The sequence below is a fragment of the Rhinatrema bivittatum genome, chromosome 9 (assembly GCF_901001135.1).
Source record: "Rhinatrema bivittatum chromosome 9, aRhiBiv1.1, whole genome shotgun sequence".
NCBI lineage: Eukaryota > Metazoa > Chordata > Amphibia > Gymnophiona > Rhinatrematidae > Rhinatrema > Rhinatrema bivittatum.
In genome coordinates this window covers 249,769,061-249,785,744 of record NC_042623.1, presented here as the reverse complement: position 1 = coordinate 249,785,744, position 16,684 = coordinate 249,769,061, and the positions used below count along the sequence as shown (strand labels likewise).

Here is a 16,684-nt window from a genome sequence, read left to right as displayed (position 1 = left end):
AGACTATCCTCCCAGGGAGTTGGCAGGTCCTGAGGGGACCATCCTCCCTGATATTTGAGGATCTTGGCTTTAGGGGTTGAGAACCCTTGGCCTCAGTTTGCTGCAGCTTTTGGGGTGATACCGGGGAGCCTGGTTCACTCACCCGCAGAGCAGAGGACCCAGCTTCTTTCAGGTCGTATATGAAGGGGCGGAGTCAGCTGGAACTTTTTCTGCCTCCATCTGCTGGTGAGTGGACAGAACCCAGGAGTCTGGACTGATCCAGGTATGTACAGGGAATGAAGCTTTTTTCCTGAAGCTGAAAGGCCTCAGGGCAGCAATAGTGAAGGGAGGGGGGACATTAGGCAGATGGATTCTCTCAGATCTTGAGAAACATTCTAGAAAGAAAAAAAAAAATAAAAAAAAAATATATATATATATATATTACTTAATTATAGCATTTTTACTTTGCCAGTCGGTCTCCCCGTTACCTTTTTTGCTGCTTTGGGCGGTCGGCAGGCTTTTTTCTTTCACTTTCATTTTCTCCTCAGCTGGCTCGTGTGTGGGTTTTTTTTTATTTTTATTTTTTTTTTAACACAAATGCCGTGTGGTCCAGCCTGCCGCGCATGTCTCTCGCGACGGCCTGTGCTCCTCCTGCCTCCCCAGGGGAGAGGGATCTTCAAGGGCAGCTGGGGGTGCTATTTCTTCCTCTCTCCGATGCTCTGCTAGACCGGGACGCCCGCGTCTTTCTGCTGCAGACTCCTTCCCATTTACTGCTTCATCTGAAGCTATTTCTGGCTCTGTTCGTGCTGCTCTGCTTGCAGCGGAGGGGGAGAGGGGTTTCTCCTCCTCTTTCTCCACAGCAATTAGCCTCCGATGGAGGTGATTTTTTTGCTAATTCAACTGCTGCTGCTGAGGAGAATCCTGAGGGGGACTTCAGACTCCTCTTCATTTTCTTCCGACTTTATTATGTTTTTACATAAAGTTATAAGGCCAGTAAGTCCTCAAAAAAGAATCCTGAGGGGATTTTATTTTCAGTACCGCTGTCACATAAAGCAGCTACCACCCATGAAAAAGATCTAGGCGTCATAGTGGATAATACTTTAAAATCGTCGGCTCAGTGTGCTGCAGCAGTCAAAAAAGCAAACAATGTTAGGAATTATTAGGAAGGGAATGGTTAATAAAACGGAAAATGTCATAATGCCTCTGTATCGCTCCATGGTGAGACCGCACCTTGAATACTGTGTACAATTCTGGTCGCCACGTCTCAAAAAAGATATAATTGTGATGGAGAAGGTACAGAGAAGGGCGACCAAAATGACAAAGGGGATGGAACAGCTCCTTTATGAGGAAAGGCTGAAGAGGTTAGGGCTGTTCAGCTTGGAGAAGAGACGACTGAGGGGGGGGATATGATAAAGGTCTTTAAGATCATGAGAGGTCTTGAATGGGTAGATGTGATTTGGTTATTTACACTTTCGAATAATAGGACTAGGGGGCATTCCATGAAGTTAGCAAGTAGCACATTTAAGACTAATCGGAGAAAAGTTTTTCACTCAACGCACAATAAAGCTCTGGAACTTGTTGCCAGAGGATGCGGTTAGTGTAGCTGGGTTCAAAAAAGGTTTGGATGAGTTCTTGGAAGAGAAGTCCATTAACGGCTATTAATCAAATTTACTATTGCATCAGTGGCATGGGATCTTCTTAGTGTTTGGGTACTTGCCAGGTTCTTGTGGCCTGGTTTGGCCTCTTTTGGAAACAGGATGCTGGGCTTCATGGACCCTTGGTCTGACCCAGCATGGCAATTTCTTATGTTCTGCATCTTTTGGTAGTAATTTTTTTTTCTGTATTACATTTTAAATTAGTTTATATTGGTCAAAAAATATACATGACAATCAATTTTGAAGAATTTCATTTTTGTAGACAGAATTCCCCAAGGAGTATTGTGCTGGATTCAGCAGCTCCTGGCAGATGAGGATGAGGTTAGGATGGAGTCAGCAGCAGTCTTTTTGGCTGATGCCTTATGATCTTAGGATTTCCTCATAGTCTGTCTTCTGCCATGGTGGCCAAAAGATTTCTCTGGCTTTGTAACTGGGCTGCAGATTCCTGGTCTGACTCATTTGGGCAAGCTTCTGTTTAAGGACAAGTTTGTTTGGTAAGCGTTTGGAGCAGTTAGGTAAGAATCTGGTTGATCCTATGTAGCAGAGCTCCCTTAGGTAAAGGCTCATTTGTTCTATAGGTCTTCCAGGGGTTGGGCTCAGTTTCAAGACTCCAGGAAGTTTAAGCTAGGCAGGCAGTCAGCTGCTTATACTGTCAGAGGAGTGCAATACTTCAAGGGGATGGTGGTCAGTTTTTTCATGGCTATCAAAAGCCCAGGCCTGACTTGGCCACCTCCATGGGATCCAGTTAGTACTCAAAAGGTGGTGGGTTCACTCTCCAGTTCCGATATGCAGGCATCTACAGCAGTTTTACCAAGAGTGGACCTGGATAATCAGATCAATGGGTGTTAGATGTAGTTTGTCATAGTTACACCTTAGAACTGGTCATGCCCATTCCTGATGCTTTTATGGTCTCTTGTGCTGCTGTGGAAAACAAAATGCAGTCTGATAGACTCTGAGGCTTCAGTTGTTGCAGGTAGTAGTCAGTCCCTTTTCCCAAGTAGTGGGAACCTCCAAGAGGATGTTCAGGCCTTTGAAAGAGTGGTCTTAGGTTGGGTGGTCAACTTTGCGAAAATCAAGCTTTGCCCATGTCAGTCTTGTCTAGGTCCGGAGAGTCTGCACATGTTTTTGTCAGGTTGCATATGTGTCTCCGTGTGGGCACAGGGTGAAAAGCTGATCTGGCAGGTACAGAGAGCATTCTAGCAGCCCTGAGAATTTGAGGTTATCTTAAAGTTCTCTATTGCATGGCAGCTGCGCTGGATCTAGTGCTGTGGGCCAGAGCTCATATAAGGCCTCTCCTATCTTGTCAGACCCAGAATTGAGGTTTGGATTCCTTTGTCGGTGTTGATTAAGAATGGTGGACAATCACTCAAAACTTTTGTTAGGGGTTGTTCTGTGGACTCCCTCCTGGGTTTTGGTCACAACTGATGCTAATCGGTCAGACTGGGCACCTCATCAGGATAAAGTGATCCAGGGCCTATGGACTCAGGAGGCCACTTGGTCCAACAGAGTGGAAACCAGGACAATCAGATTGGCGCTGTCGTTTTCTTCCCTTACTCTGGGGGGTGGGGGAGGGTAGCAGTCAGTGTTATCAGACAATGTTACCAGGTATCAAGAATGTTGGAGACGCCAAACCTTTCTTCCTTGGATGGAACAGAATCTGCAGCTCTTGTCAGCAGCTGACATTGCAGGACAGAAGAATATTTAAGTGGATTACCTGAAAAGGAATCTTTTGGATTCTTGCAAATGGGAGCTCAGCTAGGAGGTTTTTCAGCAGATAGTGTCCAAGTGGGATTTGCCCCTTATGGACCTAATGGGTTATGCAGGAATACGTCTTTTTTTTTTTTTTTTTCATTGCAGGGAGTACAGAACAGAGGGCATAGATGCTCTAGTTCAGCCTTAGCTAGTAGTGGAGCTTCATCTTCCCTCCTTGGTCTCTGATAGTTAAGATTCTGTGCAGAATCAAGTTGGAGAATAATCCTGTTCTAGTGGCTCCAGATTGGCCTCAGTGGTACACACTCTTTGGCTCCAGGCTGCCTGGAGGTTGTTGGTACAGGGTCCCATCATAATGGAGAACCCATCTCTGTTCTCTGATGGCTTGGCTCTTGAGAGGTCACATTCTGAGAGAAGGGTTATTTTTCCTCTAACTTCTACTTTTGCTTAATGCCCGTAAGATTTCTACTACTTTGGTATATATTCAGATCTGATGCATTTTTGAGGTGCTCTACAAAGATTGGTTAGTCTGTCCCTGGTGGTCGGATATTCCTTATAATTTGGCAATCCTTCAGAAAAGTTTTGATAAGTGTTTAGCCTTGAATTCTCTGAAGGCTATCATCTTACTGAGCTAGATCTGTGGTATTCGGTAGCAGCTCATCCTAATGTCTCGGTACCTTAAGGGTGTGAAGATGGTGGCTGCATTTAGACATTTGGTCCCTCAGTGGGACCTTAATCTTGTCCTTAAGGCATTGGTATTGCCTCCCTTTGAGCCTCTAAAAAGATTTCTCTTACGGATCTTTGAAAATATTGTTTCTAGTAGATATCTGTTCAGCTTGCTGTGTCTTGGAAATTCGGGCTTTGTTCTATAGAGACCCGTTTTTCATCATTGCGTCTGACACTTTCTAGCCTTTACCTTCCTTTTGAAGGTCGTCTGCCAATCTTTTCAAGGGAAGAGTATAGTTGCAGTAGCAAGTTTGCTGAGATAACAGATGAGCACCAAACATCCAGGTGTTTAGAAGTAACTAATTCCTTCTGTAAGATGGATAGACTTTGGGATTTTTGGAAGTCTGTGTAAGAGTGAGGTAGCCTCCAAAGCTACTTTGACTAAATGGATCCAGGCATATTTGTCAAGGACTTGCAGACCTCAGATTTGTGCTCATGCTCCTAGAGTGCAGTCAGCTTCATGGGCGGAAGTGGTTCCAGTGGCACCGAAGGATATTTGCAAAGGCAGCGAAACTGTCATTCCTGCATTCCTTTGTGAAACACTACAGACTGGATATTTTTGCTAAGGAGGATGCAGCTTTTGGAGCTGGAGTTCTTAGGGGTGGCCCTTGCATCCCTCCCTGCTTAGTGGGGCTTTGCTACTTCCCACCTGCAAGGACTAGATTGGTATAGCAGGATAAAGTGGAAGGAGAAATTACCTGTTAATTTTCTTTGCATGAATCCTGCTACACCAGTCTGGGATCCTCCCAGGAAGCTTGTCCTTCTGTTTCCTAGAAAGTGCATCAGTTGGGTCTATCATGTATAAAAAATATTGTGGGAAAGGTCCCTGCCATTTTGTTGCCTTCCTTCTGTCTTTTTACTTGTTACTCCTTATTCCTTATCTATTCCATTCCAGAACAGGTACCTAAAGAGGATTTTCTTCCTAAACTTGTTAGGGTTTGGTTTCTATTCTCAAGTTGATATAGTCTGGTTTTAGTACTTTATCAGGAGAATTCTGGATCTTTCTGAGTTGTACCACCTAAGTAGTGGTGATAATGTCGTGAGAAGACTGTACTCTGCCTCTTATCTGGTAGGAGGAAATTTCGTACCTGTAGGTTGAGACTGGTGAAGCAGGGTTTATGAAAATTAACAGGTAAAAATTTGTCCATATCCTTAGTGTAGGTCAGGACGACTAGGCTGACTGGATAAGTCAATTTGTGTTATCTGCTGTCATACACTATAATACTTTGTTGCTGTTACCACTGAAACTTTGATAATTGGGAAGTATGTATGTTGAGGTGGCTGGCAAAGTGATTGCAAGAATATTTTTTTTCACTCATTTATATAAACTCTTAGATCTCTTCTAAACTTTTGTAGGTTGCAAGGAAACGACACAAAGTGATCAGTGCCTTCAAAAGTCCCCATGGTCCTACTCGTCCTCCAGCATCTCTTAAACACATTAGCTTAATGCCTTTATCACAAATCAAGAAAGTGCTTGACATCAGAGAGACAGAAGGTTGGTGTTATGAAATGCTTCTGCAGGATACATATAGAAAATGTTAACTTCAAATAAGATTTGGTTTTTTGCTTGCTTTGTTTTCATTCTTTAATTGAGAATTCTGAGTAAGCAAAGGTTTGTGCTGTGAAATTGCCTAGCAACAATTCAAAAACCCTTAGAGATCAGTTAGCCTGACTTCAGCAGAACCAAACAAAAATCAGGAAATAAGGAAAATAACCACCTTTAGCAATGAAGGAGCTTTATAAAGACTGCTTTTGTTTTGCCAAGTGCACCTGGTCCTAGTTTGTATGCCATACTGCTGTGTTTATGAATACCCACCATGTAAAATATGAAGGCAGAAATCCTTATGGGGCAGTAATTCAAATAACCTAAACTACAATAGCTCACTTTATTGCAAACTTAAAATTTTCATAGATCACTTAAAACTGCTTTAATTTAGATAGAAAATAAGTATTTTTGCATAATATTTTAAATTTACTTATTTGGGAGTAAAATAGATTTTATTTCGGTGTGTATCAAGATGGTGATTGTTCTTTAAATTCAGAATGTTTTAATGTTTGGCCTTAAGTGGGACAGAACCTGGTCTCTTTTTTTTTTTTTTCTTTCCATTTGCAGATTGTCACAATGCTTTTGCCTTGGTGGTCCGACCTCCAACAGAACAGACAAACCAGTTATTTAGTTTTCAGCTAACAACTGAAGAAATTCCTAAGGTGGATTGGTTAAAGATGCTGTGCCGGCATGTAGCCAATACCATTTGTAAAGCAGATGCTGTAAGTCTCTTCCATTTGGCATATTGAAATCAATCATATAACAATGTTTTAAATCAGTGCTTCCCAGCTGTATCTTGGAGCTGCACCTAACTGATCTGTTTTGCAGGATATTTTTTAATGTGCATGAGAGGCAACAATAAGACCTGTAATGAAAAAAACCTACTTTAGATTTGATGGACCTTACTGGTTACCGTCCTGTTAGTAACTTACTGTTAGTAGCCAAACTACTGGAGAAAGTAGTTCTTATTCAATTCAAGAGTCTTTGGATTTCAATCGGATATTGGATGATTTTCAATATGGTTTTAGGCCAAATTTTATTATAGAAGCACTCTTACTGATTCGTTTTGACAAGGGTCAAGGTTTCTTTTTGGTATTTTTAGATCAGTGCAGCTTTTGACAGAATTGACCATTCTATTCTGATTCATCGTTTACATAGTATTGGGATTGGCAATACTTATCTGAATTGATTCGCTTTGTTCCTGAAAAATCTTCACAATGCTTGTGTGGCAAATGAATGCTCCAATAGATTTGAGCTTAATACTGGAGTCCCACAGGATTTGTCCCTGTCACCTGTTCTTTACAACATCTATATAGCCCCAGTGTGTAAAGTGTTGGCACAACTGGAAACTGGATATCGTCTATATGCAGAGATATCCAGTTTTACATACCTATTCAAGATTCGTTTTAATCTTCTTTGAAGAAGGTTACTTCATGTTTGAAAACTTTGAAGGAATGGTTCTTTTAGAACAGACTATTGCTAAATGTTTCTAAAACCAAAATGTTATATTTGGCAAGATCTGTGGACCCTAGTGTGCCACACTTTTTTTTTTTTATATTAGATCAAAAAATTTCAATTGTGAATGAAGCTAGAAATTTGGGAGGAGTTAAAATTGTATCCATATCAATGAAATACCAGATTAGGATGATTAAGACCTCTTATTTCAAACTGCATGTTATGGAGACTCCAACAGTTTCTAAATCGAGGAGACTTGAGAACCATCATACAGTCTATGGTCTTGTCTCCTCTCAACTATTGCAATTCCCTGTATTTAGGGCTGCCACAAAAGTAATTGAAAGCCCTACAGATGATACAAAATTCTGTGGCTAGGTTTTTCATTGGGGTGAGGATAAGGGAGCACATATCATTGAGTCTTCACTTTTACCAATAAAGTGGAAAATTACTTTTAAAGTTATTATGTTAGTGTTTAAATCCATTAATGAATTTACTTCCCCTAGCATGAATATAATAACGAAATCCTATCAAACATCCTGGTGTTTAAGGTCTTCATTCCAACGTCTTCTGGTTCTACCTTCACCTAGAAATATTAAACTCAATGAGATGCGAGAGGTTTTTGCTGGTTCAGGGGCCAGTGTTATGGAATGCGCTGCCTCTAAAACTAAAAAGAGATATCGATATTAAGATTTAGAAAGTATCTAAAGGCTCATTTTGTTTTTCCAGGCATATGCTGATACATAGCTGTAGAAGAAACTGTCAAATTAAATGAATAAGTCTAGAGTACTGCGATGAGCTGGGTTTCAGGTTTGGGATCTAAGCTAAATTGCTGAGTAAATGTAAATTTAATGAATGCTATTATGTTTATACTTTTTTTTATTTTTGCTGGTTTTGTCTTTTTAAAGTTATTATGAATGTATTTGTTAAACCGCATAGAATTTTGGATATGTGGGATATAAATATTTTAAATAAAATATTCACTGCTCTCTTCGTGTATACAAATCTTTCACACACTGTGGTTCTTGAAAGCCTGATTGCTTAAGTGTGCCTTTCAGAACAGTTTCTTCTGTCATGTAGCAAACTATAACTTCCTGTTCATACCCAGATCTGTCCAGACTCCTGGTTTTTACTTCCCTTCCAGCAGATGGAGACATTTTTCCCTGATATTACCACATAAACTAGTGTGCTACCTGCAGTCCCTCAGTATTTCTCTGTCTCCAGCAGATGGCAGAGGTGTAAAATCTGCAGTTGGGGAAATTAAATTAAAAAAATAATAATAAAGAGAAAAGATTATTGGAACATTCCTCCCTGGAGGTTTAGGTCCTGGTGAGACCAACCATTCTGGTGCTGAGATGGAGGTGCAGAGGTTAGGGACTCTTATATAGCTCTGTCCTTTCACTGCTGTGGGTAGACAGCTGGTGGGGTCAATTGCCTCTCTTCCAGGAGGACTTGTGGAGCCTGCTGCCCTTCCTCTTAAAGGGAAGTAGCTTTTATTCTTTTAAAGTTAAAAAAAAAAAAAAAAGTGAGCTTTTTTTTTTTTTGTCAGTTGACCTGGGGTGGAAATGGGAGTGATAACCTTGCAGGGGCACAGCTGCAGCAGCTCTTGTGGCGTTGTCTGGAGTCCTTTTTGGTGGCTGACTGCAAATGCGGTCTGGGCAGGCTGAAGTCATGGCGCATGGCAGTAAGTGCACTGCGTGCCAACTTCTGTCCTGTGCCAGCTTCTCCCCGGGGGAATGGGCAGCTCTGGAACAACCGCAACAGTGTTGGGGGAAACAGCGAGAGCCTGGAGGGGCTCACAATGCATTGGGTGTAGCAACAACGGGCCCCTTCCTGGTTAATGTAGAAACGGCCATTTTGTCTTCGCTCGCAGCTGTCTGAAACAGCGGGAGGGAGGGGGATCTCTCTGCCACAGTCCCTGGCTGATTAGAGCCCCATAGAGGGCCAGGGGGCTCATTCAGGTGAGGATGAGGACCTCCTGGGGGAGTATTCTGATGATCCTACAACCTTCTCATTGGACTCTGTCCTTTTGATGCACAAAGCTTATCTGGCCAGGAAAGCCACAGGGCGGCATGTTTCCAGGCAAGAGGAATCTGTGGACTCGCAGGCTAGGAAGAGTTCCAGGGTTTCATGGGCTATCTGTGATAAGGGTTCGGCGAGTCCTTGGTATGTCCACACAAATGCTGCAGAAGATTCAGAAGATGGGGATTCTCCAGGAGGGACCCTCCTGAGGTAGATCCTTCTCCAGAAGGGCAGGATCCAGAAGAGGAGCTGGGACAAGCCCCGACAGAGGGGGATGATCCAAAGGTGGATCGTCTCTTCCACAGGGAAGAGCTGTGGCCCCTGATCCCTATGTCCTTAAAGAGCTGGGGATAATGGTTCCACGAGAAGAATCCAATCAGGAAGAGGTGGATCCAATCATGAATGGCTTAAGATGTCCAGCGAAAGTTTTCTCCTTCCATAAGTCAGTTAAGAAGTTAGTGGTCAGGAAGTGGGATACTCCAGAGATCAGTTTGAAGGTTGTTAGAGCAATGGATGTTATAACATTGCCAGAGGACACTCGAGCTGTTGAGACTTCCAAAAGTGGATGCCCTCATGTCTGCGATCACTAAGAAGGCCACCATTCTGGTGGCTGTTTCTGCAGTAGTGAAGGATATGCAGGACAAGAAACTGGAAGTCCATCTCAAGATTTTTGAGGTGTCTGCCTTAAGCATACGTTCTGCGGTGTACAGCAGCTTTATGCTTTGGGCTGGTCTGCATTGGGTATAATAGGTGCAGGCTGAAAGAGGCGAAGCAGGCAGAGCAGCTAAAGGCTATGGTCTATGGAGCAGATACATTATATGATCTCATTAGAACTTGTTCCAGTATTATGATGTTGGTGGTCTCAGCCAGACTCCTCCTTTGGTTATGGAACTGGTCGGCGGACGTTTGTTCCAAGTCTGTTAGGAGCATTGGCTTTTAAACGGAAACTGCTCTTTGGGGATGACTTGGAGGAGCTCATGAAACATCTGGGAGAGAATGAAGGGCATAGATTGCCTGAGGATTCTTGTTACCTCTGTCCCACTTCTCTCCTTCATTTAGTTTGTTCAGGTTTCGCTGTTTGTCCTCCCCCTCCCCCCCCCCCCCATTCCCTGTTAATTGTACTTTCCACCTTTTTGTTATGTAAACCGATATGTGTACTTTAATGTCGGTATAGAAAAGCTGTTAAATAAAATAAAGGGTAAGCCAAAAGGGGGGAAAAAGATCTTTTCCTACATGTTCTTGCTTGAGTGAATAGATGTTTGGCAGAACAGGGCTTTGGTGGGAGCCCAGAGGCAAGGAACTGGGAGACAGCAGTCCTGGAACTAATCCTTCCAAGGTCAAAAGCCGAACAAATGATTCCAGCTAGGGTGCTGGTGGAGCCAATTCTGCCCAATGAAGTGGGGTTGGTTTAACTTTTTTTTTTTTTTTTTTTTTTAAACTAGGAGTAGGCCAAGATCACGATGTACCAGTGTGTCTTAAGCGTGATAAGACAAGGTTACACTTTAGAATTTGCTCAACCGCTAAAGGACTTGTTCTTCTGCCTGATTTTGGACTTAAAGAAGGTGAACGTGGCTCTCAAAGTTCCTTGTTTTCAGATGGAGACTCTGTGCTCTGTCATTGCAGTGGTGATCAAGAGATATTGGCTTCCTTGGATTTGACGGAGGCATACTTGCATGTAGCGATCAGACCAGATCATCAGAGGTTCCTGATCCTCGGGACACATTTTCAATTTTCACTTTTCTGTTCAGGTTGGTGACTGTTTCAAGGACCTTCACCAAGGTGGTGGCGGCTCTCATGAAGTAGAGCATTCTAGTGCCCCCATATCTGGACAATTAGTTTATTCAAGCAAAGTCAGAGATCCTTTGCAGACAGGCAGCAGCATTGGTGCTACAGCGGTTGAGATCCCTGGGTTGGGTAGATCTGTCAGTCATCTTACGCCTACTCAGTTGTTGGAGATCCTGGGGACACGTTTCGACTACAGGATCGGGAAAGCTGCTCACCAGGGAACGCATTTGCAAATTGCAGAGGCAGATTCCCAGTTGATTAGAGAGAATGGTGCCCAGGGTCTGGTATTACGTGCAGGTTCCATGGCTTCCATTTTGGAGCTAGTTCCTTGGGCATTTGCTCATATGGGGCCATCCAGTTACGCAGAGTTCAGTCATTCCTCCCCAAAGTGGTGTGTCTCTTCCATCTCAACCAAACCATCTCGCTACCATCGCCAGAAGAGCATAAGAATTCGGAGGAGGCTCTAAGTCTACCCCATCTCAACGTCAGCAGGCTCCTAGTCCGATACCTGGAAAGGTCTGAATCCGTGCGAAAGACAGACCGTCTATTTGTCCTTCACAGCAAGAAGAAGCAAGGGGAAGCGGCCTCGCGAACAACCATCGCCCGCTGGATCAAAGAAATCATCAAGGCGGCCTACGTAGAAGCAGGCAAGCCACCGCCTTTACACGTCAAGGCCCAGGCAGTGTCCTGGGTGGAAACAAAGATGCTGTCACCCGTTGAGATCTGCAGGGCGGCGACATGGTCCTCCATCCACACCTTTTCCAGGTTTTACTGCCTGGATGTTCAGGCTCGAGAGGACACAGCATTTGTAAGGGCAGTACTAAGTGGGTCATGGGCAGCCTCCCACCTGGTTCGGGAGTAGTTTTTATACATCCCATTGGTCCTGAGTCCATCTGCTACATTAGGAAATGGAGAAATTACTTACCTGAATTTTTTTCCTTAGTGTAGACAGATGGACTCAGCATCCCACCCACGGCTGCCGTTACTCAAGGAATTCTCGGGGGACATCCCCAGGAGCGAGTGATTCACGGGTAAGCCATGCTTTCCTTCATCTAGGACACCCATCCTACTGGGTATCGACGTTTCTAGGTTCAGGGCACTGGCAGTCTCCAGCTATAGCCAATTCAACCAGTTCAAATTAAGTTAACCAAGTTATAAAGTTAATCAAGTTATCCAAATTATTCAGTCACACATATATCCACAATGCTTTTCGAGGAGAATACTGAAGAGCTGCACTTCCTGCAGGGGTATTTGTATTAGGGCTGACATCAGATTGAAATCTGATCAGTCTCCAACTGCTATCAGGAGTACACTATACCCATTGGTCCTGAGTCCATGTGTCTACACTAAGGAAAACGAAATTATCAGGTAAGTAATGTCTCCCATTCCCATTCTGCAGGAACATGAATGGTTCCTCTGATTTACCATCCTGGATCGTCATAGTTTCAGGCCTTGCCAGTTTGACTAGCTAGAGCTCCCAGGACCTTTTCCAAGGTCATGGTAGTGGTAGCTTCAGTCCTTCAAGGAGGGCATTCTAGTTCACCCCTAACTGGATAACTGGTTGATTTAAGCCAAGACATTGGAAGAGAGTGTTTACGTCTCCTGCAGGGTGGTTTCCTTGTTGCAGGAACTAGGTTGGGTAATGAATCTGGCCATGAGCAATTTACAGCAGTCTCAGAACCTGGAGTATCTCTGGGTTCAATTCGATACAAGGCAGGATAGAGTTTCTGCTAGTCTTGGGTCCACAAGATGCTGCAAGTCCAGTTCCTTCGGAACTATTCATCTGACCATGTGGTCGTCTCTTCAGGTCCTGGAGTTGATGGCTGCCACATTAGAAGTGGTTCCCTGGGTGAGGGTACATATGCACCCTTTTCAGAGCACATTGCTCTCCCGATGGAGTCTGCAGTCACAGAACTATACAGTGAAGTTTCTCCTTCTGCTAGAGGTGAAATCCTAGTTGGACTGGTGGGTACACACGAACCATTTCAGAAAGGGGATTTCTCCGATGTGAGTACCAACCAATACACTGTCGACATATGTGAGTCTTGGACTGGAGGGCTCACTGTTAGGAGTTGGTGGTGAAAGTGCTGGAATGCAGTAGAGCAGCAGTGGAACAGGTACGAGTGGTTCAATTGGATTGCCTGTGGTTCACCGGGCAGCTACAGGCTCAGGTTGTCTGGATAATGTCTGACAATGCGACAACGGTGGCTTAAGTCAATCCAGTGTAGAACCAAGGGTCAACAGGTGTTGGAGATAGATGCGCTCATAGCATAGGCAGAGCAGCATCTAAGCATATCTGCTTCCCACATTGCCGGAAAGGATATCTGAGCAGATTTCCTCAGCAGGAGAAACTTGGACCCAGGAGAATGGGAAGTGGTGGATGAGGCCTTTCAGCTTCTGGTGGACCGCTGGGGTCTGCTGGCTCTAGACCTGTTGGCGAACTTCAGCCTTTAACGTTTGGAGGGTCTTTGAGGCCTGGTGTTCTGAGTGAGGTACTCAACCGCTCTGGATAGATATTCCTTTGAATTTGGGATTTTTACAGGATGGCTTGCAGGTTCAAGTTGCGGCACTGGCTTGTTACAGGGAAAGAATCAATGGAGGGCTTCCGTCCCATCCGGCCATGTCCCGTTCCATGTGGCGGGGTTAACTTTCATCCCCTGTTGAGGCTTCTGATGTTTTTGTGGGATCTTCACTTGATCCTTGAGTTCTTGGCAGGCCCACCTTTTTGACTGCTGCATACTCTTTCCTTGCAGCTGTTTACATGGAAGACATTTTTTTTTCTGGTAGCAGTCTGTTCAGCTTGTCAGGTCTCTGAGCTGCAAGTGCTCTCCTTCCATGAGTCTTTTCTCCATGTGACTCTGGGTGCAGTTCAGCTTCAGACTGTACCTTCCCTTTTGCTCAAAGTGGTTTCGGACTTTAATTTGAATTAGTCCATTTCTCTGTCTGCCTTGGACAGGGACAGATGAGGCTGAGTACCACCTTTTGCACTCCTTGGACGTCAAGCGTCATTTGCTGCACTATTTGGAGGTGACTAAGACTGTTAAGAAGTCTGATCGCCTGTTTGCGCTGCATAGTGGATGCAAAAAGGGAGCACCAGCCTTGTGGGCAGTAATTGCCCGCTGGTTTAAGGAGATCATTACAGCAGCCTATTTGGCTGCTGAGGTAGCTTTACCAAAGCAGATGAGATCACATTCCACTAGGGCTTAGGTGGTATCATGGGAGGAGCTTCATTTGTTTGCTGCTGAAATTTGCCAAGCGGCAACATAGTCATCTTGGCACACTTGGATGTTGGGGCCAGGGAGCATGCCACATTTGTGGGGGCAGTTTTGCCTGGGCCACTGGCAGCCTCCTGCTCTTTTGGAGATTAGCTTTTGTACAGCCCACTCATTGGAATCGATTTACCTGAATGCTTAGGAAGGAGAAGTTGCTACTTACCAGATAATTTTCTTTTTTTTTAGTGACAGGTCTGTTAATCCCAGACCTGCCCCTCTGTTGCTGGATTTGGATTTTGCAGTTAGCTGTCTTAGGGTGAGCGATGCAGAGTATTTATTTAAAAACATTTCTATGCAGTCTTTCACAATGAGTATTGCTCTTAGTTGAAAACTGGTAAGTGACTTCTGTAGCTCTTAATTTGCTAGATATGTTCCTTCTTTTGGCTGAACTCCATGTTCTTGTTGGTTGAGAAACACGAATGGTTCTGTTGCTAATCAGGTTTGTCCACAGTTTGGCTTTTCCAGAGAATACTGGCAGGCTGATGTTGGAGCAGACTATATAGCAGTGACAGCTTTTACTGTGTCTCCATCTGCTGGCATAGGTGCATAACCCACTCATTGGGATTGACGTACCCTTTACTAAAGGAAATTATCAGGTAAGTAGTAATTTTTCCATTGTGTAAATACAGCATGGTTTTGTTTTGGGTTTTTTTTTTTTCCCTTTATGCAACTCCTTGCACTTATCTACATTAAATGTCTTCTGCCATTTGGACACTAATCTTTCAGTCTCGTAAGATCCTCCTGCAATTTATCTCTGGGCCTATGGTTTAACTACTCTGAATAATTTTGTATCATTTGCAAATTTGATACCCTCACATGTCATTCCCCTTTCAAGATCATTGATAAGTATATTAAAAAGCACGAGTCCAAGTACAGATCCCTGAGGCACTCCACTGTTTACCTCTCTCCACTGAGAACTGACCATTTAATCTTTGTTTCCTGTCTTTAAACCACTGTGCAATCCACAAGTACATTCCCTCTTAGCCCATGACTTTTTTATTTTTATTTTTTTTTCTTTAAGAAGTCTTTTCATGGGGGTACTTTGTCACACTGACAGAGTATTGTGAACAGTCTATGGGGCAAAAGCTTTCCTGCCAATGGACAGGCTACCAACATTGCCCCTTCCCTCCATGGTACTGCATGCAAACAAAAACATTCTCTTAAAGAATAAGACCAAGTTAAGAACTGTGATGTTAAACTTATAAATTCTTCCAAAATTTCCAATTTTTCCTCTTGATCATTAACAGAAAAAAGGAAAAAAAAAATTCAGATTTTTTTTTCCAATCCTGCACTCATTACTGCAGCCTCATTACAGCACACTGCCTGCCCCCTCACCAAATACAGAATAAATGGCCATAAACTAGAGAAATACTGAACTGGAAACCCCAAAAACCAGACTTCTAGCAGAATAACTTCACAGAAATAATATAGAAATATTCAGATGCACATTTCCCAAAAATAACAGAAAATCAAATTCTCCCACTCCCCATCTCAGAGAAACAGAAACAATAAGTCTGTCACCTACCCTCCCAGGCTTCAGCAGTCTTGCTCCCCAGGCCCCTCTCTTCCAGCCAAACTCATATGCAATATAATAATGCAAAAAATAAACATCACCATTCCTCATAAAACAAATATAAATCCGTTATAATAGAAATCATACTAATAAAAAAAACCTTTCAAAACCTACCTTAAACAATTCCAAAAAATCAATTAAATAATAAACAGCAGACATATCAAATAATACCAATAATTAAGACTAATAAGGATAAATGTTTCCTCCCCATACCTGGAAATTTTTATTTCCACTCGCCCTGAGATTGTCCTGGATTAATGACGGGGAGGTTGGATTGAGGGGGGAGCAGGAGAGGAGGGAACACAAATTTTCTCTTTTCATAAATACATTTGTTCACACACATGCACTCTTCTACACTCACCCTCTTCCACTTCCTCACTCCCCCTTTCCTTTCACTCCTCCACTCCTCAGTCATTCAGCCCCCTTTTCCTCACTCATCTCCCTTCTTTCCCAGTCACTCACCCCTCCCCTTCCTCCCTCATTCAACATTTTCCCTTCCCTTTGTCACAAACTGCCATTTGACTCACCTGACTCCCAGTGGTGCCAGTCATCTTCCTGTTGGCCAGGTGCAGGATGCCCGGTGGCAGCCATTTGGGCCACCGCAAGGCATCTAGTTTAGTTTATTGTTTTTTCTATACCGTCACATCGGCAATGCCATCACAACGGTTTACAATTACATTAAAATTGAGAAATACAATAATATCATGAGATAGCTAAAATTAATAGACATATATAAATTAGCTGCTAAAAAAAAATCATAAAACTACTATAAAACAGTGGTTCTCAACCTTTTTCCCATCGTGACACACTTGACAGGCCACGCTCACATTTGTGACACACTGCTCATTACAATTTACGGAGGAAATAAAAAGTAAAGGTCCGGTAATTATTTTTGTTTAAAATGACACGAGGAAAAGATACATATTCTGTCTGAACAGAAATTGCATAAATAGTAAACATCCCA

At 43.3% G+C, this 16,684-nt stretch overlaps 1 protein-coding gene across 9 annotated transcripts in view; it reads left to right on the top strand.

Annotated features, from left to right (window-relative positions):
* The window catches only part of ECT2 (epithelial cell transforming 2), a 199,443-nt gene that overhangs the window by 129,809 nt on the left and 52,950 nt on the right, over positions 1 to 16,684 (top strand). For all 9 annotated transcript variants that reach the window (XM_029616751.1, XM_029616758.1, XM_029616756.1 and 6 more), the window contains 2 exons: positions 5,427 to 5,565; positions 6,184 to 6,338. In XM_029616751.1, coding sequence (XP_029472611.1) covers positions 5,427 to 5,565; positions 6,184 to 6,338 — 294 coding nt within the window. The remainder of the gene's footprint in view (positions 1 to 5,426; positions 5,566 to 6,183; positions 6,339 to 16,684) is intronic.